Source organism: Panulirus ornatus, chromosome 12 (genome assembly GCF_036320965.1).
Source record: "Panulirus ornatus isolate Po-2019 chromosome 12, ASM3632096v1, whole genome shotgun sequence".
Lineage (NCBI taxonomy): Eukaryota > Metazoa > Arthropoda > Malacostraca > Decapoda > Palinuridae > Panulirus > Panulirus ornatus.
In genome coordinates, this window is record NC_092235.1 from 16,485,862 (window position 1) to 16,511,148 (window position 25,287).

General features: G+C 38.7%; 1 protein-coding gene across 33 annotated transcripts in view; it reads right to left on the reverse strand.

Moving 5' to 3' along the window:
* The window catches only part of tou (bromodomain adjacent to zinc finger domain 2B toutatis), a 1,094,933-nt gene that overhangs the window by 130,039 nt on the left and 939,607 nt on the right, over window positions 1–25,287 (reverse strand). For all 33 annotated transcript variants that reach the window (XM_071667361.1, XM_071667356.1, XM_071667362.1 and 30 more), the window contains one exon: window positions 15,767–15,912. In XM_071667361.1, the coding sequence (XP_071523462.1) occupies window positions 15,767–15,912 (146 nt within the window). The remainder of the gene's footprint in view (window positions 1–15,766; window positions 15,913–25,287) is intronic.

A 25,287-nucleotide genomic window follows, 5' to 3' on the forward strand; every position in this document is an offset into this window, starting at 1 on the left:
ATTACGAGAGAAATCATCTGCTTACCTCAATGAAGCAAGACATCTGAGAAACTGATAATGACTTAGACAAGTCCAACTATTCTCTGAAAATCAAATACTATTTAAGCAAATCTTAAATTCTGGTCCTTTACAAAAATTTTTTTGATACAGGGATAACAGAAGTAAATCTAACTGAAATTTCTCCCATGTGATTGATCATAGTATCAAAACATGTAATACAAAACTAAAACTGAGATTCTGTAGCAGCACGTTCTAGTCCACAAGCAGAATAATTCTTGTGATGTTTATGGGTAGAAAAGGCCATTAAGACCTTAAAGAATACAAAAAAAAACACTCAAAAGCAATCAACTAGAGGAGTTTCTAATAGACCATATGTGTGTTTGAGAATTTTTGAAAAATTATGCCATCTATCCACACAGGCTGAAAAAGAGTGGAACCTCTACAACTTGTTGAGGGTTCATTAATCCATAATTTGCCAAAACTGGATAAAAATCCTGTACTCCTTTGTCTTAAGAGCAGCTATCCCATATCTACAGGGATTTTCCTCACCCTAATATGAGGTACTGTTAACATATAAGGAGTGGTTCCTCCTCGACCTCTTACTCAGTCAGAGAGGAATCATAAGTTTTCCACCTCATTAACTCTCCAGCTTTCATTCTTCTTCAACTGATTCTTTTTGTCCGCCATGATGTTACTGCCCTATCTTTGCTCTAGGGATATCATTCTGTCCACTTGTAACCATGGATCCATGGCACACAACTGGCTGCTGCTTCACAAAGTTCTGTTTAGAATGATGACTGACCATCATGATATCTCCTTTCCTTGAACAGCTAAGCTGTGCAAAACAGCTAAGCTATGCAATTCTCCACCTTCTTTTGCCTTTCCTTCTTTCTGCAACTTTTACACCTTTATCCCTTCAGTGGCAGCCGTCATCTCCTGAAGATCTGATCTGACACTATGGCTATCGATGAATGATTATTCAGACCATTTCAAACCAGTAACTGTAAAGCTATATGCTTGACTGGTGAGTGTACTCTATATCTTAATGCAGTTCCAAATTTTTTATTGTTTAACTCATATCTATAGCTTTTTTATAGTAATGGTGTTATCTTTTAACATAAAAAAATTGACAGGTTGATCATCCCTAATTCAAAAATCTGAAATCCGAACTGATCCAAAATCCAAAACTTTTTGAGAGGTGACGTGACATTACAGGTGCAAAATTCCACACCTGACCTCACTTCCCATGCTGGGCTCTGATGTTCTGTTGGCGCCAGTTTGTTACAAACAATTGTTACCGCCAGACCTGTGCTTTTTGCTTATCATCTACTCTGTGTGAATAAGTGTATGAAAGTGATTGCTTATCAGTAGCATATAAATTCAAGAGTCAGGAATGAGAGTGATGCCAAACAACCACAGATTGTCCACATGGGTGCCTGATGTTATAAATACCTTAGCTTTCTGATGTGTTCAGTGTTATAGAAACTTTTATACTCAAAACTACTAAAAATACTGAATGCAATACCTTCAGGCTATGTGTATATAAGTTGTATATGAAACACAAATGGATTTTGGGTTAAGACTTGGGTCCCAACTCTAAGATATCTCATTATCCATTTATCCATCATGACAAACGTGGAAAACAGGATGGTATGGAAACAAATGGGTCAGAGCTGAGGTATATCTTAACATTTTGATGGCTCAATGATTTTCCTCAGGAGATACTGATTCCAGCACTTGGCAGGGATATGTTCCCCAGCAAGTGATGGTCACCTGGTCAGACACCTTGGCATGTCACTCTCTGATTGGATCACTTGTCCTGCTGCCTCCACCTGTTCACAGCAATCTCTGTTGCCTGATGTGACCAGCAGACGAACCCAAACCATGTGTTAATGTTCTTAACCCATTCCTCTATGTAAGCTTTTACACTATCACTAATCGGTTTGTCACATGCCTGTAGTTGCCTTGGCGTCAACCGTTCAGTAACAGTGTAAGAGCTTACCTAGAGGGGATTAAGAAAAACATTAACACAAGGTCTGGGTTCATTTGCTGGTCATGTCAGGCAGTGGAGATCACTGGGGATGAGTGAAGGCAGCAGGACAAGGGATCCAATCAGAGAGTGACATGCCAAGGCATCCAACTGGTTGACCATCACTTCCTGAGGACTATAGTTCCGCCAAGCACTGGAATCAGTATCTCCTGAGGAAGAGTTGAATGGTTGAAACATTGAGGTATATCTCAGCTCTAACGCATTTGTTTCTATATCATCCTGTTTTCCACATATCTAATTATGCAGATACAAATATTCCAAAATCCACAAAAATCCAAAATCTGAAACATTTCTGGTCCCAGGCATTTTGGAGAAGGGATACACAACCTGTTTTGTAATACAATTCTAGTTACAGGGAAAATAAATAATCCAGCATCCCCAAGGTCCAGGGGTACTGGATCAACAAAAGTCTACTGTATGCACTGTTGGATGACCTAAGTAATCAGGACAAACTTTTACAATATTTATCTGCTGGTGAGGAGAAAGAGGAAAAAGTGAAATATGAGGAAAGAAGTTACTTAGAGAGCTATTTCATGAGAGCAAAGAGGAGAGAGGGCAGCACAGGATCCTCTACCTGCATCTCCATCATCCTCATGCCCAGAGATTACATGATAACTGCACCTAATTTTCTCATTGTATAACGGGTCTTGATGGAGGATTCTGGTAACAGATGATACACACTCAGCAGACATTACCTAGCATATCTTAATTGTAAAGTATAATTCATAAAAAAGAGCATCATGGATTGGTCAGCATGTGTAGTTTTATATTTCCATTAGTATCAATGTTATTCACCACCAATGATGTATTTACGTAAGAAACAAGGGTAAAGTGTGACATTAACATACAGCCCTTTCAGTAATAGGTGAACAGATGAATACATGAACATGCAAAGCAAAACTCCTTTAAGAGCAATGCAGAATCAAAAGAATACCTTTCTTTATGAAGCCTATGCTCAAGATTCAATTTGGGAATTACATGGACCTTTGAAGGAGGTGACAAGAACTATGACACTAAACTCAAAAAATCACAGTAAACACATATTTGTAGTTTATGAACAATGATAAACTCAATCAATAAAAAAAAGACAGGAACATCCATACCTAAGGAAAAAGCTGTGAATTCAAAGCAAGATGAAATTGCATATACTAAGCTGTCTACAATGAAAAAAAAATTCACATTAAACTTCAAACCTCGACAGACAACAAAGGTTTTCCAATGAAACCCTGGAAAAAAAAGTTATATTGGAATACAGGTTGAGTATCTCTTATCTGAAGTGCCTGGAACCAGAAGTATTTTGTATTTTGGAATGTTTGCATATGCATAATGAGAGGAAAACAAGATGGTATGGAAACAAACAGGTTAGAGGCGAGACTTTCCTCAACATTTCGACCATTCAATGGTCTTCCTCAGGAGATTCTGATTCCAGCATTTGGCAGGACTGTGTTCCTGGCAAGTGATGGTCATCTGGTCGGACGCTTTGGCATCTCATTCTCTGATTGAATTGCTTGTCCCGCTGCCTTCACCTGTTCACAGTGATCTCTGCTGCCTGACATGACCAGCAAATGAACCCAGACCTTGTGTTAACACTGTTTTCAATCCCTTCCTTTAGGTAAGCTCTAACTCTTATCACAAAATGGTTTGTCACTCACCTGTAGTTGCCATGAGTGACTGTTCAGTGATAGTATGAATGCTTACCTAGAAGAAGGGGTGATAGTATGAAAGCTTACCTAGAAGAAGGGGTTAAGGACAACAGCAACACAAGGTATGGGTTCATCTGTTGGTCATGTTAGGCAGTGGAGACTGCTATGAACAGTTGGAGGCAGCAGGACAAACAATCCAATCAGAGAGCGACGCACCAAGGCGTCCAACCGGGTGACCATCACTTGCTGAAGAATGTGGTCCTGCCAAATGCTGAAATCAGTATCTCCTGAGAGAGACTGTGGAATGATTGAAATGTTGAAGTATATCTCAGCTCTAACCCATTTGTTTCCATACCATCCTGTTTTCCACATTGTCAAGATGGATAATAGATAATGAGATATCTTGGGGATGGGACACAAGTCTAAACACAAATTCCACTTCTGTTTAATATGCAATACATATGCATAGCCTGAAGGTAATGTTACAATATTCTTAATAATTTTGCACATGAAACAAAGTCTGTGTAACACTGAACCATCAAAAAGCTAAGGTGTCACAACCTCAGCCACCTATGTGGACAATCTGTGGTTGTTTAGCATCACATTCATTACTGGTTCTAAATTCATATGATACTAATAAGCAATCCTTTTCTTACACTTACTCAAACAGAGCAGAGAATAAGCATAAAACAGTGAGTAATGCACGTAGGTCTGGTGGTGATGATGGTTTGTAACAAACTGGCACCAACAAAGCGTCAAAGCCCAGCATGGGAAGAGAGGTCATGGGTGGAATTTTCCACTTGTAACATCAAGCTGCCGCTCAAAAAGTTTCGGATGTTGGAGCATCTTGGATTACGGATGCTCAACCTGTACAGACATCAATGCAGAATATACGTACAGCTTACGTGCTTCATTATGCATGAGTTGACTTTTATTTTCATATACCTGCCTACCTTTTCTAACCTCAGAGAGTTACTATTATGAACAAATGACAGAGCCTTTGAAGAAAAATCCTTGCTTGGCTCTTTCTTGTCCTCTCTCTTCATAAAGGTAATAAGGAGAGGAAGATTTCCAGCCCCCACTCCTGTCCTTCTTACCAATCTTTTAAAACTTTAGGGAGTTATTTGGGGTGCATACTTTTTCTCCCATTCCCTGGGATAAACCTAAATGATATTTTCATTAAAACCTCACTGACACACGTGGTAGCGATGCTGTTTCCTGTGGGACAAGGTGCCACTGGGAAAGGATGAAGGCGAGTAAGTAAGAATATGTAAATGTGTATTTATGCATATGTATGTGTATGTATATGTACATCTATGCATGTGTACATGCATAGATTACATATGCATACATTACATTTTTTTTTTTTTTTTGCTTTGTCGCTGTCTCCCGCGTTTGCGAGGTAGCGCAAGGAAACAGACGAAAGAAATGGCCCAACCCACCCCCATACACATGTATATACATACGTCCACACACGCAAATATACATACCTACACAGCTTTCCATGGTTTACCCCAGACGCTTCACATGCCCCTGATTCAATCCACTGACAGCACGTCAACCCCCGTATACCACATCGATCCAATTCACTCTATTCCTTGCCCTCCTTTCACCGTCCTGCATGTTCAGGCCCCGATCATATCCTCTTGGTCAATCTTTCCTCACTCATTCTCTCCATGTGCCCAAACCATTTCAAAACACCCTCTTCTGCTCTCTCAACCACGCTCTTTTTATTTCCACACATCTCTCTTACCCTTACGTTACTTACTCGATCAAACCACCTCACACCACACATTGTCTTCAAACATCTCCTTTCCAGCACATCCATCCTCCTGCGCACAACTCTATCCATAGCCCACGCCTCGCAACCATACAACATTGTTGGAACCACTATTCCTTCAAACATAGCCATTTTTGCTTTCCGAGATAATGTTCTCGACTTCCAAACATTCTTCAAGGCTCCCAGAATTTTCGCCCCCTCCCCCACCCTATGATCCTCTTCCGCTTCCATGGTTCCATCCACTGCCAGATCCACTCCCAGATATCTAAAACACTTTACTTCCTTCACTTTTTCTCCATTCAAACTTACCTCCCAATGGACTTGACCCTCAACCCTACTGTACCTAATAACCTTGCTCTTATTCACATTTACTCTTAACTTTCTTCTTTCACACACTTTACCAAACTCAGTCACCAGCTTCTGCAGTTTCTCACATGAATCAGCCACCAGCGCTGTATCATCAGCGAACAACAACTGACTCACTTCCCAAGCTCTCTCATCCCCAACAGACTTCATACTTGCCCCTCTTTCCAAAACTCTTGCATTTACCTCCCTGACAACCCCATCCATAAACAAATTAAACAACCATGGAGACATCACACACCTCTGCCGCAAGCCGACATTCACTGAGAGCCAATCACTTTCCTCTTCCTACACGTACACATGCCTTACATCCTCGATAAAAACTTTTCACTGCTTCTAACAACTTGCCTCCCACACCATACATTCTTAATACCTTCCACAGAGCATCTCTATCAACTCTATCATATGCCTTCACCAGATCCATAAATGCTACATACAAATCCATTTGCTTTTCTAAGTATTTCTCACATACATTCTTCAAAGCAAACACCTGATCCACACATCCTCTACCCTTCTGAAACCACACTGCTTTTCCCCAATCTGATGCTCTGTACATGCCTTCACCCTCTCAATCAATACCCTCCCATATAATTTACCAGGAATACTCAACAAACTTATACCTCTGTAATTTGAGCCATATGTATATGTATATTACATATGTATATGTAAATGTATGTGCGTTTTTTTTCTATAATTGATGTTTCCTGCATCAGCGAGGTAGCACCAGGAAACAGACGAAGAATGGCCCATCCACTCATATGCACATATATATACATAAATGCACATATACATACATATACATATCATCATATACATACATACACATAGATATACACATGCACATATACTTGCTATGCATGTATGTATACATATATGTGTCTGAAGGGACATGTCATCTTCGTCTGTTTCCTGACACTACCTTGCTAATGTGGGAAACGGCGAACAAGTACTTTCATTATTTCTCAGTAAGTGATTCTTCAAAACAAATGTCTGCAGTTATATCTGTTTTTAAGAGCACTATGGATATGTGATCCCATAGGCCTGGTAGACATATGTAGTCATACAAGACTTATCTTCAGGCAGTTATATCATCCTAATTGGTTTGTGGAAAAAGCTTATCAGAAAGCTAGGAAGACATTTTATTCTTCTAGTAACAAAAATGTGACAAATAAGGATGTCTAAATGACTATGCATTGTCCTGTTCTCCCAACTTAGTTAATCTAAAACATGTCCTAAAAACAGTATTTGTAATGTTGCTTTCCAGTACAATAACACCATCAGTAACACCTTAATAAATAATAAGCCAAATCATGCAACAATTGGGAATGTTTATGCAGTCAAATGCAAGGTATGTAAAGATATACATATAGGCCAGACCAGAAATGTTGAAGTATATCTCAGCTCTAACTCATTTGTTGTTAGCACCAAAACCCTATACACAGGGATGACCACAAAAATGTGACTGCTTTACACATTAAAATGATCACCCCACAGATCTTGAAAATACTGTTATTCTATACCCCTCTGCTATTATGCCACATGCAAGTCATTGATTCTGTCTTAATTACTAATACTAAGAACTTTAATTTGTTCCCAGGCAATTTTAGAGCCCATCTTAGCATTAACCAAATCATTATGAGAGAACTGACAAAACACAAAAACAGAAAAAACGTTGTTCAAAACACACACAGCTACTCAGATCAACCCCCACCACCTGACCCTCCTTAATCACTCTCCCTTTCAACAGTTACTGCCAGACAAAGCAGACAGTAATTGGTCTATGCTGATTGGTACTGGATAGTAGGACTCAAGTACGATGTTGGGATTTAAATAACTTTGTTAGTTCTGGCACCTGATGAGGAGGATTGTCTCCATGAAGCATGTCATGCCACATGTATAGAAAAAATACATGTTAAATAAAATTGTATGAACTCCTACTGAAGTGTGATTTCATCTTCATATATATAGACACATAACAGGTAGTGATGGAGTGAGGAGATGGAGTTAGTAATATGAAGGACTGTTAGATGTGTTTGATGATAGAATGGCAGATGTACGGTGTTTTCATTGGGGGTGGGTTGTGAAGTGAGAGAGAAAGGGAGAGCTATTTTGTGAGGAGAAGAGGTGGTGAAAGCTTTTGCGGGGGATGAAGTGTGGCTAGGTGGAGGACAATGATGGTATGGCACTTGCATTTATTAAGAAAAGAGGTGACTGAGTTGTTGAGATGTTGGTAAGGATATTCAATTCATGTATGGACCAAGGTGAAGTGCTTGAAGATTGGTGGAATGCACATATAATGCTACTGTACAAAGGTAACTGGGATAAAGGTGAATGTTCAAACTAAAGGGGTATAACTTTGTTGAGTATACCTGGTAAATTGTAAGGGAGAGGACAGATTGTGAGAGTGAAGGCATATACAGAGCATCAGATTGGGAAGGAACAGTGTGTTTAAGAAGAGGTAGAAGATGTGTTGATCAGGTGTTTGCTCTGAAGAATGTGTGAGAAATACTTAGAAATCCAGAGGGATTTTATGTGGCATTTATGGATCTGGAGAAGGCATATGATAGGGTTGATAGAGGTGTTTTATGGAAGGTCTTTAGAATATATGGTGTAGGAGGTAAGCTGCTAAAAGCAGAGAAGTTTTTATCAAGGGTGTAAAGCATGAGTAAGAATAAGAGGAAAGGAGAGTGATTGGTTCCCAGTGAAGGTCAGTTTGCAGCAAAATGTGTGGTCACCATGATTGTTTAACTGTTGGCTGAGTTTGGAAGAGTGTATGAAAGGGAAACCTGAGAGTAAATGTGAATTGGAGCATGGTTATTAGGTTCAGCAGGGTTGAAGGATAATTCAGTTGGGAGGCAAGTTTGAATGAGAAAAATTGGAGAAATTGAAGTGTTTTAGATATCTGGGAGTGGACTTGACAGTCAATGGAACCATGGACGTGGAAGTGAGTCATAGGATGGAGGAGGGGGTGAAGGTTTTGGAAGTGATGAAGAATGTGTAGGAAGAGAATACATTAGCGAGGCATGAGCTATACATAGTGTTGCATGGAGAAGGGTGGATGTATTGAAAATGAAATGTCTGAGAACAATATGTGGTGTGAGGTGGTTTGATCAAGTAAGAAATTAGAAAGTGCGTAGTTGAGAAGGTAGGTCTGGCCATATGGAGAGAATGAGTGAGAAAAGGTTGAGAAACAGGATATATGTGTCAGAAGTGGAGGGAACAAGGAGGAACAGGGTACCAAACTGGAGTTGAAAAGATGGAATGAAAAAGATTTTGAGCGATCAGGGCCTGAACATGCATGAGGGTGAAAGGCAAGCATGGAATAGAGTAAACTGGAACCATGTGGCATATTGGGGTTAACATGCTGTCAATGAATTGAAGCAATGTCTGGGGTAAAAAATGGATAGATTTGTGGGGCCTGGATGTGGATTGGGAGCTGTAGTTTTGTTGCATTACACATGAAAGCTAGAGACTAAGTGTGAATGAATGTGGCCTTTTTTGTCTGTTTTCCTGGCACTACCTCACTGAAGCAGAGGGTAGCAATGCTTTTCCTGTGGGATGGGGTTTCACCAGAAATGGATGAAGGCAAGCAAGTATAAACATGTACAAGTGTATATATTTTTTTTTTTTTTTATTATACTTTGTCGCTGTCTCCCGCGTTTGCGAGGTAGCGCAAGGAAACAGACGAAAGAAATGGCCCAACCCCCCCCATACACATGTATATACATACGTCCACACACGCAAATATACATACCTACACAGCTTTCCATGGTTTACCCCAGACGCTTCACATGCCTTGATTCAATCCACTGACAGCACGTCGACCCCGGTATACCACATCGCTCCAATTCACTCTATTCCTTGCCCTCCTTTCACCCTCCTGCATGTTCAGGCCCCGATCACACAAAATCTTTTTCACTCCATCTTTCCACCTCCAATTTGGTCTCCCTCTTCTCCTTGTTCCCTCCACCTCCGACACATATATCCTCTTGGTCAATCTTTCCTCACTCATCCTCTCCATGTGCCCAAACCACTTCAAAACACCCTCTTCTGCTCTCTCAACCACGCTCTTTTTATTTCCACACATCTCTCTTACCCTTACGTTACTCACTCGATCAAACCACCTCACACCACACATTGTCCTCAAACATCTCATTTCCAGCACATCCATCCTCCTGCGCACAACTCTATCCATAGCCCACGCCTCGCAACCATACAACATTATATATATATATATATATATATATATATATATATATATATGCATATGTCTATGTGAGTATGGACATTTACGTCTATATATGTGTATATGAGAGGATGGGCCATTCTTCATCGATTCCTGGTGCTACCTCGCTGAAGCAGGAGACAGTGGTCAAGCACAATAAACATATAAAAGATCCAGCCAGGTGATGGGTTTGGATGGAATTGCAGTAGAATTTATCAAAAAAGGGGATGACTGTGCTGTTGATTGGTTGGTAAGGATATTCAATGTACGTATGGATCATGAAGAGCCTGAGGATTGCTGGAATGCATGCATAGTGCCATTGTAAAAAGGTGAAGGGGGGATAAAGGTGAGTGCTCAAACTACAGAGGCATAAGAGTGTTAAGTATTCCTAGGAAATTATATGGGAGGGTATTGATTAAGAGGGTGAAGGCATATACAGCACATCAGATTGGAGAAGAGCAGTATGGTTTTAGAAGAGGTAGAGGATGTGTGGATCAGGTGTTTCCTTTGAAGAATGTGTGTGAGAAATACTTAGAAAAACAGATGGATTTGTATGTAGCATTTTTGGATCTGGAGAAGGCATATGATAGTGATGACAGAGATGCTTTGTGGAAGGTGTTATGAGTATATGGTGTGGGAGGTAAGTTGCAAGAAGCAGTGAAAAGTTCTTACCATGGATGTAAGGCATGTGTACAAGTAGGAATAGAGGAGAGTGACTGGTTCCCAGTGAATGTTGGTCTGTGGTAGAGGTGTGTGATGCCTCCATGATTGTTTAATTTGTTTATGGATGGGGTTGGTTTGGGAGGTAAATGCAAGAGTTTTGGAGAGTATGGTTAAGAGAGCAGAGGAGGGTGTGTTGAAATGGACTGGACATATGGAGAGAATTGAGTGAGGAAAGATTGACAAAGAGGATGCATGTGTTAGGAGTGGAGGGAACAAGGAGAAGCAGGAGACCTAATTGGAGGTGGAAGGATGGAGTGAAAAAAATTTTGAGCAATCGTTGCCTGAACATACAGGAGGGTGAGAGGTGTGCAAGGAATATAGTGAACTGGAATGATGTGGTATAACGGGGTCGACGTGCTGTCAATGGACTGAACCAAGGCATGTGAAGTGTCTGGGGTAAACAATGGAAAGGTCTGTGGGACCTAGATGTGGATAGGGAGTTGTGGTTTCAGTGCATTACACACGACAGTTAGAGACAGAGTGTAAAAGAATGTGGCCATTTTGTCTGTTTTCCTGGTGCTATCTCACTGAAGCAGAGGGTAGCGATGCCATTTCCTAGTGGGTGGGGTAGTGACAAAAATGGATGAGGGCAAGCAAGTATGAATAAGTACTTGTGTACTTATGTATATGTCTGTGTATGTATATGTATGTATATATTGATATGCATGTGTATGTATATGTGTGCATATATGTGTATATGAGTGGATGGGCCATTCTTCATCTGTTTCCTGGAGCTACCTCGCTGATGCATGAAACAACGATTAAGTATAATAAAAACAATATAATAAAATAAAAGAAAATAATAATCAGTGATCACTTTTTCAGTTTAGGTAAAATAACAAAAAATGAGCAGTGACAAATCAAGAGACAATGTGGTCTTCCTCCACTACTTTTTAAAGCACTGTGCAGAAAACTGGAAAAGGCAGTGATCTTTTTTACCATATAAATATGTTTGAAATCATAAGGCTAAATCCATTTTCTAAGCAGCCTGAAAAACAGATTCACAGGGTTGGAAAGGAAACTTAAGTGAAGCATTATCGGGTTAATGCTTGTAGTGGCAGCCCATGCTTTTTCTCAGATGGTACAGCCTATATTTTTTCGACACAGGGGTCAGTCTACATGAATAGGTCAAGGAGGCATGTGCGAGATCTTAGCCTACCTGTTAGGTGCTAACCTGAAGCTGTTACACTCTTGCAAAATGACTGATATGTGTGATAAAATCCCCTTGTAATTATTTCTGTTTGTGACAAAAACATTTCCAAACATACTACATACCTCATTACTTATGCCTGCCAGGTACTCCTGGTGAACCTCATATGTCAAGCAGAGGGGCACCATGAGTTAAAAGGGGACATAGCACATATAGAGAGTGCTTCACCAGGTTGAGTTGCACATCATTCTATTTTGAAAATTATGTAATAGTTAGATGTAATAACTTATGGATTTTTTTTTATGGATTCTTTTTTTTTAGTTTTTGATGATATCCCATAAAAAGTGAACAGCTGATATTTGGACTGTTGTAGTTCATGGGATAGAGGAAATGAGCTTGAGAGGGGAAACAACAGCCACAGACTTATGTTGGAAGAGAAAAGGGAGGGTGGAGACATAATTTCAACCTTCATGTTTCAAGGTTGGTTATTAGATACTAAGCATTTCTTTAAAATGAGTGGGAAATGGTCATAATTGCATGACATATAACGAATAAAGTGCCAGAAAAATTCTGCATGAACCCATCCTGTTTCATGTGCAAATAACTAACTGGATACAACTTCACAGTGTTCTCAGCCATACAAGTAAAAGTTACATTAACTATCTCACATAGAAAAACAATCAAATGGGAAAAAATCTGCACAAATCAAAAGCATTTTACAGCCATTTACATGAGATAAACTCCTGGAAATGTTTTTTAATTTCTGTGCATTAGTTTCAATGACTAATTCATATTGTTTACATTCAGCTGCTGATAACATCTATGTGTGATGCTAGGTTCAGTTAGTGACAGGTACATCCAAGCTAACTATGTCTTAGAAAAAAGCAATGTGGCCGATATTTAGCAAATAATAGTTAAAACATTCCATGAAGATGCTGCAAATGAAGATTAAAGCACGTTGAAGAATTCGTGACACAATTCCTAATCAATCAGTTCAGGGGTTACCACACAGTTCTGTAGTAAACTATACCACTTCTATTCCCATTAAAGAAAGCCCAATCACATGGTGCAGAGTTACTAACTCAAACCTATGATGTAGTTACCTGTGTACACATCTAACTGTACATATCCTGAGCCAGAAAGACTAACACAACCAACAAAGGTCAGTTCAATAAATAACTCAAATAAAATGAGAATTTTTCATATACAAACAGAATCTGATTGGTCAATTCTTGATGCATGTCAGAGAGTGTAAGAGAACTGAATTTCAAGACAAGAAAATGTCCACTCATATTAGTCTTAGACTATTTCAATAATATTCTGAATCTTAAGTATGCTGGACAACTAAGATACAGGTTGATGAATATATATATAAACATACAATATCAGTGCTGTCAAGCTAATAAATCTGAATTGTGTTTGTTTATCTCTCCAATGTTTTTCAAAGTTTCAAACATTTTCAATACTCTTTGAAATTGCAAAGCTAATGACTTATCTAAGCATTCAGCAATCATTTTCATTTTAAGCCACTAATGAAACAGAATCTATAGTCAAAAGATTTATCAAAATCATGAACTTCATTTTTCATCACCTATTAAAGAATATTTATGTGGTCTGGTCTCAAATCAATCAAGGGCATTATGCAAACCATCTTGTCAACAAAGGTTGCATCAAAGTGCCTATTTAATTCTAATTAAGGGCTATTTGTGGAAGATTTTAAATAATGATTACAAAACTCTTAGTAAATCAAATTATGGTAAAGAACACGAAACAGGCTCAAAATCTTTATCATATAATTCAAAAGATTACGCTATGTTATCAAAAAGTGCACAAGTGATCCTTCTGCAAAAGAGAATGCTCAATGGAAGGGATGAAAGAGGGACCAACTGTATGCACCCCTAAAAATAAATTTTCATGCTTGTTACTAAACACATGGGTTAGGACATGATTCTGCTGACATTGTAAATCAGGGCAAATTTCTTAGATAAATGGCAACTATCCTTTCAAATTATTCAAAACACAATTACCTCCACATGATTGCTAGTTGCTCTTCAACTGCATAGCTAAATAATTAAAACAAAAGATATCTCATTCATAATATTCTTGTGAGGAGTAAAATAGTTCTTGAGTTCCTAAAAAAACACTACCATGAGCTAAATGGTCTGTCTCTTCTCTCAGTGATGGTTATTTTCTGAATGCTTTCACATCAAAGAATTATTCATGGTCTGCTATCCACCTTCTAACAATCAAATATTCCTGATATATTACTACCTCCCATTTTCTATGACCAAGGGTTCCCTCTTACTTTTTTTTCCCATATCTCTCTATTTCCCACCTACTTTCCTCTGTTATACTACTACTTCCCACTTTTCCATTATCAAGGATTCCCTCTCACTTTCTTCCCCATATTTCCTATTTCCCACCTACTTCCAGTATTGAATAAACATGCTGTGACAATCCTATTCTTTACTATCTCTGATTACCTTGTGAAAGCATATAGATTTCTATTCAGTTTACCATGGAGCTAAATCACACGCATACTTCTTCAGCATACATTTCACAAGTTCATGTTTGCCTGTGAACACCTAAAAGTGGCAATAATCAATCAGATGGAAACTCTGCACGTGCTATCCTTTTCTGAATGTATAAAATGAAAATGATATAGGCAAGTACACTGAAGAAATCTTTAATTTACAGACTGAAGAAACAATATGCAAATTAATGAAATGGGTTATCTACATAATAACATCAAGAATGATTTCAGGTGCCATCATATGCCACTGAATTGTAGCTTATTGTGTATTTATACATAAAAGATCAAAGTAGCCATTTATCTAAGGTATTTTCCAAAAGACTTTGAGAGTAAAACTTAGCCAAAGCCTCTAATCATATGTTAGAACTACCATGCCCCGAGGACTTCAACTTCTCTTAGATATGCACTGATGCAAATAGAGGCGAGATGCATGAACTATAAAAATATTCCACAAAGCCACAAACACTGACTGAGAGTGGGATCTGCCTTTATTACTTTACTCACGGGTGCCACCAGAGCCAGTCTGTTTTTGTGTGTCCGCTACATGAAAAGTATTCCAATGCTCAGACTCCTGAGACCATCCATATTATAGGTATGTGACAATATCACACATTAGAAGATGGCAGGGCAGGATGGTGCTAACTGCTTCATTCAATCAATATCTCTACTAATTCTTAGGACAAGCTAGCAATGTCCAGTACAGATAATTATTTCTCAATTTACAACAAACTAGTAATAACTGTCAGTGACCATTCCTTGTCAATTTAGGATGAACTACAAGCAATCATGCTTTCTCAATTTTGGATAAGCTATTAATGTTTATATCTTAATGATTACTCAATCACCTCTAAAAATACTGCAAGGAATAAACATCATCCACTCGGTCAGTCCTATATTAAGTTATTGTACTTCTTTGGGAATTATGTAGAGCACAGTCATAAAACTTGACACTGAAACAGATCAACCAAGTCTGTGGTTGTCTCAGCATTATCCTGTCCTGATTTCTTCAGTTTTAATCCTGCAAATTTGTACATCAGTACTGCTATATTAATATGACAAAAAGAGAAAAAAATCTATTCACTAGAAGTTCCTTAAACAAGTCTTGTCACACATTCATACACTATGCATAAAACAATGTGTCTTTAATTCAAAGCTTACTGTAATATTGGCATCATCAATTACTGACACTTTATCAACATGAAACCCTCCATTTGTCTAACTCGTTACTTATCAAATAATCAACCATAACCTAATCACCAATAAACTATTCACCACTGCCAAATGTTGTGAACTACTTACTTTAGAAAGAGCATTCTTTACAATAGAAAAATTCTTCTCAATGAAGCGCTTCAGCTCACGTTCCCGTACGCCTCTCTCGTTTAATGCACCAATCATTTCACGTAGCTGTTCAAGGTCTCCCACGTGCCACCACCCTGTTTTGTACTCTAGGAGAAAAAAAATCTAACTATTACAAATCTAGAAATAACTTAGTGACAGAGGTAAAATCTTATGTGAAATTACAGAAACACACTTCACTAAAACTTACTAAAAGTAAGGCTAAATATCAGGCTGCTTCAAGAAACAACAGTACTAGCCATGCTATGATGGACATTCTAGCTATCTAATTGTTCATATTCATGAAACCATCTGCCTATGAAATTGTACCCTATAACTTTAATACCAGCACTCTCACTCTTTGCTACTCATCAATCAATCTCTGGGAATCTCTGCACGAAGGTCTCTTTTCTGAGTGCAATCAGCCTCATTACTTATTACCTTCATCTGACATTCCCTTTTTCCTAAAACCATGGCAAACTTTCACACATCTCCATCAAACAATAATCAAACATCCAACTTGCTGTCACTCTCAGCAAGAACTTTACAACCATTAACCTTTCTTTTGCACACCTGTCAATTAGTATATCATCCAACAATGCCCACTGACTTCCAATCCCACTCATCAATATAAAAGTAAGTATGTACCTTTTAAACCAAGCACAACTCAAAAAGCACTTGCCTTTTTCTATCTAAACAGGTTATCTTCATGCCCCATAATTATACCCTGCCACATAACCCACTGTTACATATTCATATCCCTTACCACAAGGATTTGATCCCTTACATCAAAACTGCCAAAACACTCATTTGGCTCCTCTCAGAAATCCACCATCCTCAATTATTTTCTTACCAAGTACATAAGCACAAACAATTATCCATCTGTCATAGCCTACCTTCATTCTCACCCACACCAAAGTTTAACTCATTTCCTAAAATTTTTTAACACTTCTTTATCAGAGTGCCATCTCCTGCCTTACATATGCCAATGCTCTCATCCCAAACTTAACATCGTAAGTATTTGAAAATCATTCTACCCCTTTACCTTTCAACTTCAATTGCATTAAAAGCCCAATATCCAGGTTACCCACATCATAAGTGGCATGTTTCTCCCTCTCTCTCTCTCTCTCTCTCTCTCTCTCTCTCTCCCCCTTCCGCATATTCTAGTTACATCCATACATCCCAGCCTGAGCCTTTTAAGGCAAAATCCTCACATGGCACTTTTTTTCTTTTGTTTTTGGAGGGTGACAATAAAGGAAGAGGATGGTTTCCAGCCCCCTGCTCTTGCTCACATGTTAAATCTAAAAGCATGTAGAAGATACAAGGGAAGTTTTCTTACTGTGATATCCCCAAGGACAAATAAAATTTTTGAATAATAATAATAATAAAAAAAAACTGTGAATCACATGTTGTAAGTGAAAGATGGAAAATAATTGTATTGTGGAGAAACTACCTGCATCCCCTGGTTGCCATTTACTTCCGACAACTAAGTAGCAGTACCTTCAGGTGAGTGTCTGCTTACCACCTACTACCACTAAGTACAGACTCATATGTAACCTAAAACACCACAAAACAACACTCATCATGGGAATGAATGTAGCAAGTTAGGAAGTATATCCCAGGCAGGTGTTCCTCCTTTCATGCCAGCCTAAGGAATGGGCTAGGAACTTGTACCACAAAATGAATTCCTAAATAAATTCATTAATATATATGTATCTTTTTCACTCCATCTTTCCACCTCTAATTTGGTCTCCCACTTCTCCTCGTTCCCTCCACCTCCGACACATATATCCTCTTGGTCAATCTTTCCTCACTCATTCTCTCCATGTGCCTAAACCATTTCAAAACACCCTCTTCTGCTCTCTCAACCACGCTCTTTTTATTTCCACACATCTCTCTTACCCTTACATTACTTACTCGATCAAACCACCTCACACCACACATTGTCCTCAAACATCTCATTTCCAGCACATCCATCCTCCTGCGCACAACTCTATCCATAGCCCACGCCTCGCAACCATACAACATTGTTGGAACCACTATTCCTTCAAACATACCCATTTTAGCTTTCCGAGATAATGTTCTCAACTTCCAAACATTCTTCAAGGCTCCCAGTATTTTCGCCCCCTCCCCCACCCTATGATACACTTCCGCTTCCATGGTTCCATCCGCTGCCAGATCCACTCCCAGATATCTAAAACACTTTACTTCCTCCAGTTTTTCTCCATTCAAACTTACCTCCCAATTGACTTGACCCTCAACCCTACTGTACCTAATAACCTTGCTCTTATTCACATTCACTCTTAACTTTCTTCTTTCACACACTTTACCAAACTCAGTCACCAGCTTCTGCAGTTTCTCACATGAATCAGCCACCAGCGCTGTATCATCAGCGAACAACAACTGACTCACTTCCCAAGCTCTCTCATTCACAACAGACTTCATACTTGCCCCTCTTTCCAAAACTCTTGCATTCACCTCCCTAACAACCCCATCCATAAACAAATTAAACAACCATGAAGACATCACACACCCCTGCTGCAAACCTACATTCACTGAGAACCAATCACTTTCCTCTCTTCCTACACGTACACATGCCTTACATCCTCGATAAAAACTTTTCACTGCTTCTAACAACTTGCCTCCCACACCATGTATTCTTAATACCTTCCACAGAGCATCTCTATCAACTCTATCATATGCCTTCTCCAGATCCATAAATGCTATATACAAATCCATTTGCTTTTCTAACTATTTCTCACATACATTCTTCAAAGCAAACACCTGATCCACACATCCTCTACCACTTCTGAAACCACACTGTTCTTCCCCAATCTGATGCTCTGTACATGCCTTCACCCTCTCAATCAATACCCTTCCATATAATTTACCAGGAATACTCAACAAACTTATACCTCTGTAATTTGAGCACTCACTCTTATCCCCTTTGCCTTTGTACAATGGCACTATGCACGCATTCCGCCAATCCTCAGGCAAATATATATATATATATATTATTTACTCTATGGAATTGAAAATAAGAGTTAATGAATATAGAAAATTCAAAAAATGTTTAAAGATGGAAGAAAATAATCAAATATCTGCAGTACGATAAGGAACAGTTCTGTGCAGCAAAGCACCAGAAAAGTACACCATAGCTAACACTACACATAAGCAACACACACTAATGATAAAAGGAATACAAATCATCCCAAGTACAATGAGTGTAAGACTATTTTATCGATGAAAATGAGCTAGACCTGAAAGGCTGCAGGGATCTCATTAAAGACTAAACTTGTCAAAAGAATTGGAGGATGGTAACAATAATCTTACTCGGAATATCACATGAAACACAGGAAAAGAACAACAAACACCCACAGGTGTGATAAAGACAAATCCACTAATTTTCTATTCATACATAAAGTTTAAATTACTCACTTTGAACAACAAAGAGAACATACAATGATGACAGCATCGATATCAACAAAATATAAAAGTTGTACCATGAATCAGGGTTAAGTGAGCGAAAAATCATCATAATGTCTTAGAAACAGACAAGCAAAAGAACTATGTGGCAAGAAACAATGTGCTATGTTACATAAAGCTGTCTTAAAATGACCGTGTCACATTACTTCGAAAAGACTATTGACAGCAAACCTAAGCATTCTGCTCCAGAATTACACTCTAGAAATGTCTTTTTATATCTCTAGCTGTATAATATCATTAGCAAAGACAATGACACTACAAAGATTCACATGGCACTACAGAGGAAAAATCAAAACAGTCCTAAGAGAATACTGGCCTACACATTGACTTTTAATCAAATGTTTTGAAAGTCTAAGATGTAAACTGATGGACTTTATACAATAAATACTCTATATAATCCAAGAAAACACAACTTATTTTAGGGCTGGAAGATCAAGCTTTTTTTTCAGTTGCTCAGTTACAAAGATTAAATTGCAGAGGCATATTAGAGCAAAAAGACATTCCGATGTAATAAACGCAGACTGTAAAAGCCTTTGTAAAATTACTAAGGCGATGTAGTGGACAAGCACAAACATGTTTCTACATCTTTAAAAAAATGTAAACCAGTAAAATGCAATGTCTTTGTAGTATAGAACTTTATTCCCCATGAAAATGGACTTAACCCTCTGTCACTTATTGTCGTATCAAACACAGAAATATTCAAAACCACAGTTTAATATCCTTTACACATGAATCCACGGTATAATCTCATATGCAGAGGATAATGAAAGACTAGAGACATAAATGAGTAAGTGTACCATGATTTTTAATGAAAATAATTCTTAATAATGCTTGCATAGTGCCATTGTACAAAGGCAAAGGGGATAAGAGTGAGTGCTCAAATTACAGAGGTATAAGTTTGTTGAGTATTCCTGGTAAATTATATGAGAGGGTATTGATTGAGAGGGTGAAGGCATGTACTGAGCATCAGATTGGGGAAGAGCAGTGTGGTTTCAGAAGTGGTAGAGGATGTGTGGATCAGGTGTTTGCTTTGAAGAATGTAAGTGAGAAATGCTTAGAAAAGCAAATGGATTTGTATGTAGCATTTATGGATCTGGAGAAGGCATATGATAGAGTTGATAGAGATGCTCTGTGGAAGGTATTAAGAATATACGGTGTGGGAGGCAAGTTGTTAGAGGCAGTGAAAAGTTTTTATCGAGGATGTAAGGCATGTGTGCATGTAGTTAGAGAGGAAAGTGATTGGTTCTCAGTGAATGTAGGTTTGCAGCAGGGGTGTGTGATGTTTCCATGGTTAATTTGTTTATAGATGGGGTTGTTAGGGAGGTGAATGCAAGAGTTTTGGAAAGTGGGGCAAGTATGAAGTCTGTTGTGAATGAGAGAGCTTGGGAAGTGAGTCAGTTGTTGTTCGCTGATGATACAGCGCTGGTGGCTGATTCATGTGAGAAACTGCAGAAGCTGGTGACTGAGTTTGGTAAAGTGTGTGAAAGAAGAAAGTTAAGAGTAAATGTGAATAAGAGCAAGGTTATTAGGTACAGTAGGGTTGAGGGTCAAGTCAATTGGGAGGTAAGTTTGAATGGAGAAAAACTGGAGGAAGTAAAGTGTTTTAGATATCTGGGAGTGGATCTGGCAGCGGATGGAACCATGGAAGCAGGAGTGAATCATAGGGTAGGGGAGGGGGCGAAAATCCTGGGAGCCTTGAAGAATGTTTGGAAGTTGAGAACATTATCTCGGAAAGCAAAAATGGGTATGATTGAAGGAATAGTGGTTCCAACAATGTTGTATGGTAGCGAGGCGTGGGCTATGGATAGAGTTGTGCACAGGAGGGTGGATGTGCTGGAAATGAGATGTTTGAGGACAATGTGTGGTGTGAGGTGGTTTGATCGAGTAAGTAATGTAAGGGTAAGAGAGATGTGTGGAAATAAAAAGAGCATGGTTGAGAGAGCAGAAGAGGGTGTTTTGAAATGGTTTGGGCACATGGAGAGAATGAGTGAGGAAAGATTGACCAAGAGGATATATGTGTCAGAGGTGGAGGGAACGAGGAGAAGTGGGAGACCAAATTGGAGGTGGAAAGATGGAGTGAAAAAGATTTTGAGTGTTTGGGGCCTGAACATGCAGGAGGGTGAAAGGCGGGCAAGGAATAGAGTGAACTGGATCGATGTGGTATACCGGGGTCGACATGCTGTCAATGGATTGAATCAGGGCATGTGAAGCGTCTGGGGTAGACCATGGAAAGTTCTGTGGGGCCTGGATGTGGAAAGGGAGCTGTGCTTTCGGGCATTATTACGTGACAGCTAGAGACTGAGTGTGAACAAATGGGGCCTTTGTTGTCTTTTCCTAGCGCTACCTCGCACACATGAGGGGGGAGGGGGATGTTATTCCATGTGTGGTGAGGAGGCAATGTGAATAAATAAAGGCAGACTATGAATTATGTACATGTGTATATATGTATATGTCTGTGTGTGTATATATATATATGTGTACATTGAGATGTATAGGTATGTATATTTGCGTGTGTGGACGTGTATGTATATACATGTGTATGGTGGTGGGTTGGGCCATTTCTTTTGTCTGTTTCCTTGCGCTGCCTCGCAAATGCGGGAGACAGAAAAAAAAAAATCTTAACTCCATTACTGGTGATTTAAGATTTAAAGATTAAAACAAGCACTTCCTATTTCATGAAAAAGAAACATTTCTGTAAGGTGTCCATCATGTGAAATATTGGTGAGCTCATCCCGTTTCCCCATCATATACTTGGAGATGCACTCCTGAAGAGAAAATCTCAGCACTATGACAGATGAAATAAGGAATGCAGTAAAACTTTTCTGTGACACACAAATGACAATTTTGATAACATTTTTACACAATAATGACATTAAGGCACAAAAAAAAAAGTAATCATATTATTTTCAACACTTACCAGTGACTGTGGCTACTGCTGCTTAGGGTAGAATTGTAAAGATATGATGAAGTTACTGGGATGGAGAGGGAGAGACAGCAGGATCACCTGCCTCACCCCCATGAGTGATGAACACAGTAGACATAAGATGAGGAAGTGTGTGAATAACAATCTGAGGATGCAAATACCTCACCCACCCCATTAAACTTGAGATGGAGTACAGTAGAGTCATAATAATGATGTAGTTTTTAGGCCTGATGGTCTCTTTTATTAATGCTTTCCTTTGTCAGTAATTAAACAATGTAATGATTCTCAATTTTTTTTAGAGGCAGACAGAAACCTATAAATCACAATAAAAATTCAGCTACAGCATATTCTCGCCTTTCATTAAAGGAACATCATGAACCAATTCCACATTCTATAAAATTCATAAGTTCCATCATAATGAAATTCCAGTAAATGAACTGTGATCAACCATTCACGACACCAGTCATATTGATTACTGTACGGGAACCATGACTGTAATAAAATATATCGAAATTACCCAACCACACCCTCACACACCATGAAACAATAGTTGCGTCAATGTCTAGTCTCGTTCAATTTGCATTATTCCTCAAAGCCTGCACTCTTGTGGTAATCCATCTCTACTGACAAATATGGCAACCCTACGCAGCATATGACATAAGTGCATCATTTACTTCCAAGCAGCCATGCCAGAAGGTGCTGTGCACTAACCCCTTATATATTTTTTGTAGTCCCTCTTATACACTCCTGCTCTCCAATGTGCTATAATATTGGTTAGTAAAACTGTTTGTAAAGTGTTTAAAAGTACTTATAAAGTGTTTATTGGTTTATTTTTCAATTCACTTGTTCACATTTCTAACCATCATTTGTGTGTGAACTGCTGTTCTGTCTTGCAATAAATGCCCCAGTTTATACAATAAATGTCTCATTCCTCTGTAAAAGTGATGTGAAGTGTTGTTATAGAAATGTGTGGTATTATATTTCAGGATATCTTGGTACCTAACACAACACACCATGTTTGTTCAACCCTTGTACAGTGCCCAGCTACATGCATGTCCATGGCCAGCGTCTGGTCATTGATTTAGATGATGGTGAACTTGATGGAGCCTAAGTACACAGTGAATCCAATTCTAAGCATGATACAGATGACCCTGAATTTGATAGTAACAAATATATGCCCAAATCCATTCTGCAGGCTTGTGGTTGCTCTGCCTGGAGATGTGGGTATACTGAAAGGCAGACAAGCAGCACCCTGCAAGATAACTTTCACCCTGCTGCCCCTTCCTTGCAGCCAGGGACAAGTGGTTCCACAACAGCTGCTACACTAACAACTATCACTGCTCAGCCTACACCAACCTATACAACTCCTACAAGACTACAACATAGCATCAAAGGATACTTTTCTTATAAAATTTAGGTTTACAGTATTGAGTAAAATACTACTACGTTTATATCGTATACTTTCAGTGTGTAACGTAACAGCACTATACAGGATGGATTCTATCTTTTTTTCTAAAATTGGCTATGGCCAAACTGTATATGCTTGCAAACTTCTAAATGCACCATAATATACCAATACAACTATACAAACAAATTCAAAAATAAAAAATAAATAAATAGACAAAGGCAAGGTTGACAACCAAAAAGAGTGAATAACTTTGGAAAAATTTCTTGATATTCTGCTTTATTCAATTTATCAACTTCAGTATCATCCAAATCCAATTTCCAATTTCATCAATGTAAATCTCAAAGATATCTTCTTTTTTGTTACATAACACCTACTGAGATTACTTGGTTTTTGATGCTGACAACACAAGTTAACTTTATTGAAAACTAAAGTGGACATCACAGTCTTCCTTTGCTCTTTTGGTTTTATGTGAAAGAGCAAACAATTTCATACAGATTTTGAAGATGATTTCATATGAAAAAATGAATCACTTGCTGAAAAATCAAACCAATGAAAAATGGTACATGTCTCTTCCATGCCAGAAGGTCACACTTAACCCCATGTGTGGAACAGGATACTGTTATCAGTACAGCAATGCACAAGGGTGTTAAGCACACCAGCTGTGTTTGTACAAGGTTCCTGGCTGTTGCATGGGAACCTTGGCTGTACTCAAATGGGTAGTCTCTTCCTACCTTCACTGAAATGTGATATTATATAGATATTATACCATTTCCTGCATCAGTGAGATAGCACCCGGAAAACAGACAAAAAAAGGCCACATTCATTCACACTCAGTCTTCATCTGACATGTGTAATCCACCAAAACCACAGCCCTATCCACATCCATGCCCCACAGACTTTTCCATGGTTTACCCTGGTTCAGTTCACTGACAGAATATCGACTCCAGTATACCACATCGTTCCAATTCACTTATTCCTTGCATGCCTTTCACCCTCTGCATGTTCAGGCCCCAATCATTCAAAATCTTTTTCACTCCATCCTTTCATCTCCAATTTGGCCACCCACTACTTCCCTCCACCTCTGAAACATATATCCTCATGGTCAATCTATCCTCACTCATTAGTTCCATATGTTCAAACCAATTCAACACACCCTCTTCTGCTCTCTCAAAAACACTCTTTTTATTACCACATATCTCTCTCTTACCTTTTCATTACTTAATTCTCAAAAACACTCTTTTTATTACCACATATCTCTCTCTTACCTTTTCATTACTTAACTGATCAAACTACCTCATCACATACTGTCCTCAAACATTTCATTTCCAACACATCCACCCTCCTCCATACAACCCTATCTATAGCCCATGCCTCACAACCATATAATAATGCTGGAACTACTATTTCTTCAAACATACCCATTTTTGCTCTCTGAGATAACATTTTCCCTTTTCATACATTCCTCAACGCTCCCAGAACCTTTGCCCCCTCCCCCACCCTATGACTCACTTCCACTTCCATGGTTCCATTCACTGCTAAGTCCACTCCCAGATATCTAAAGCACTTCACTTCCACTACATTTTCTCCATTCAAACTTAGTCCAACAAACATATCCCTCAACCCTAATGAACCTAATAATTTTGCTCTTATTCACATTCACTCTCAACT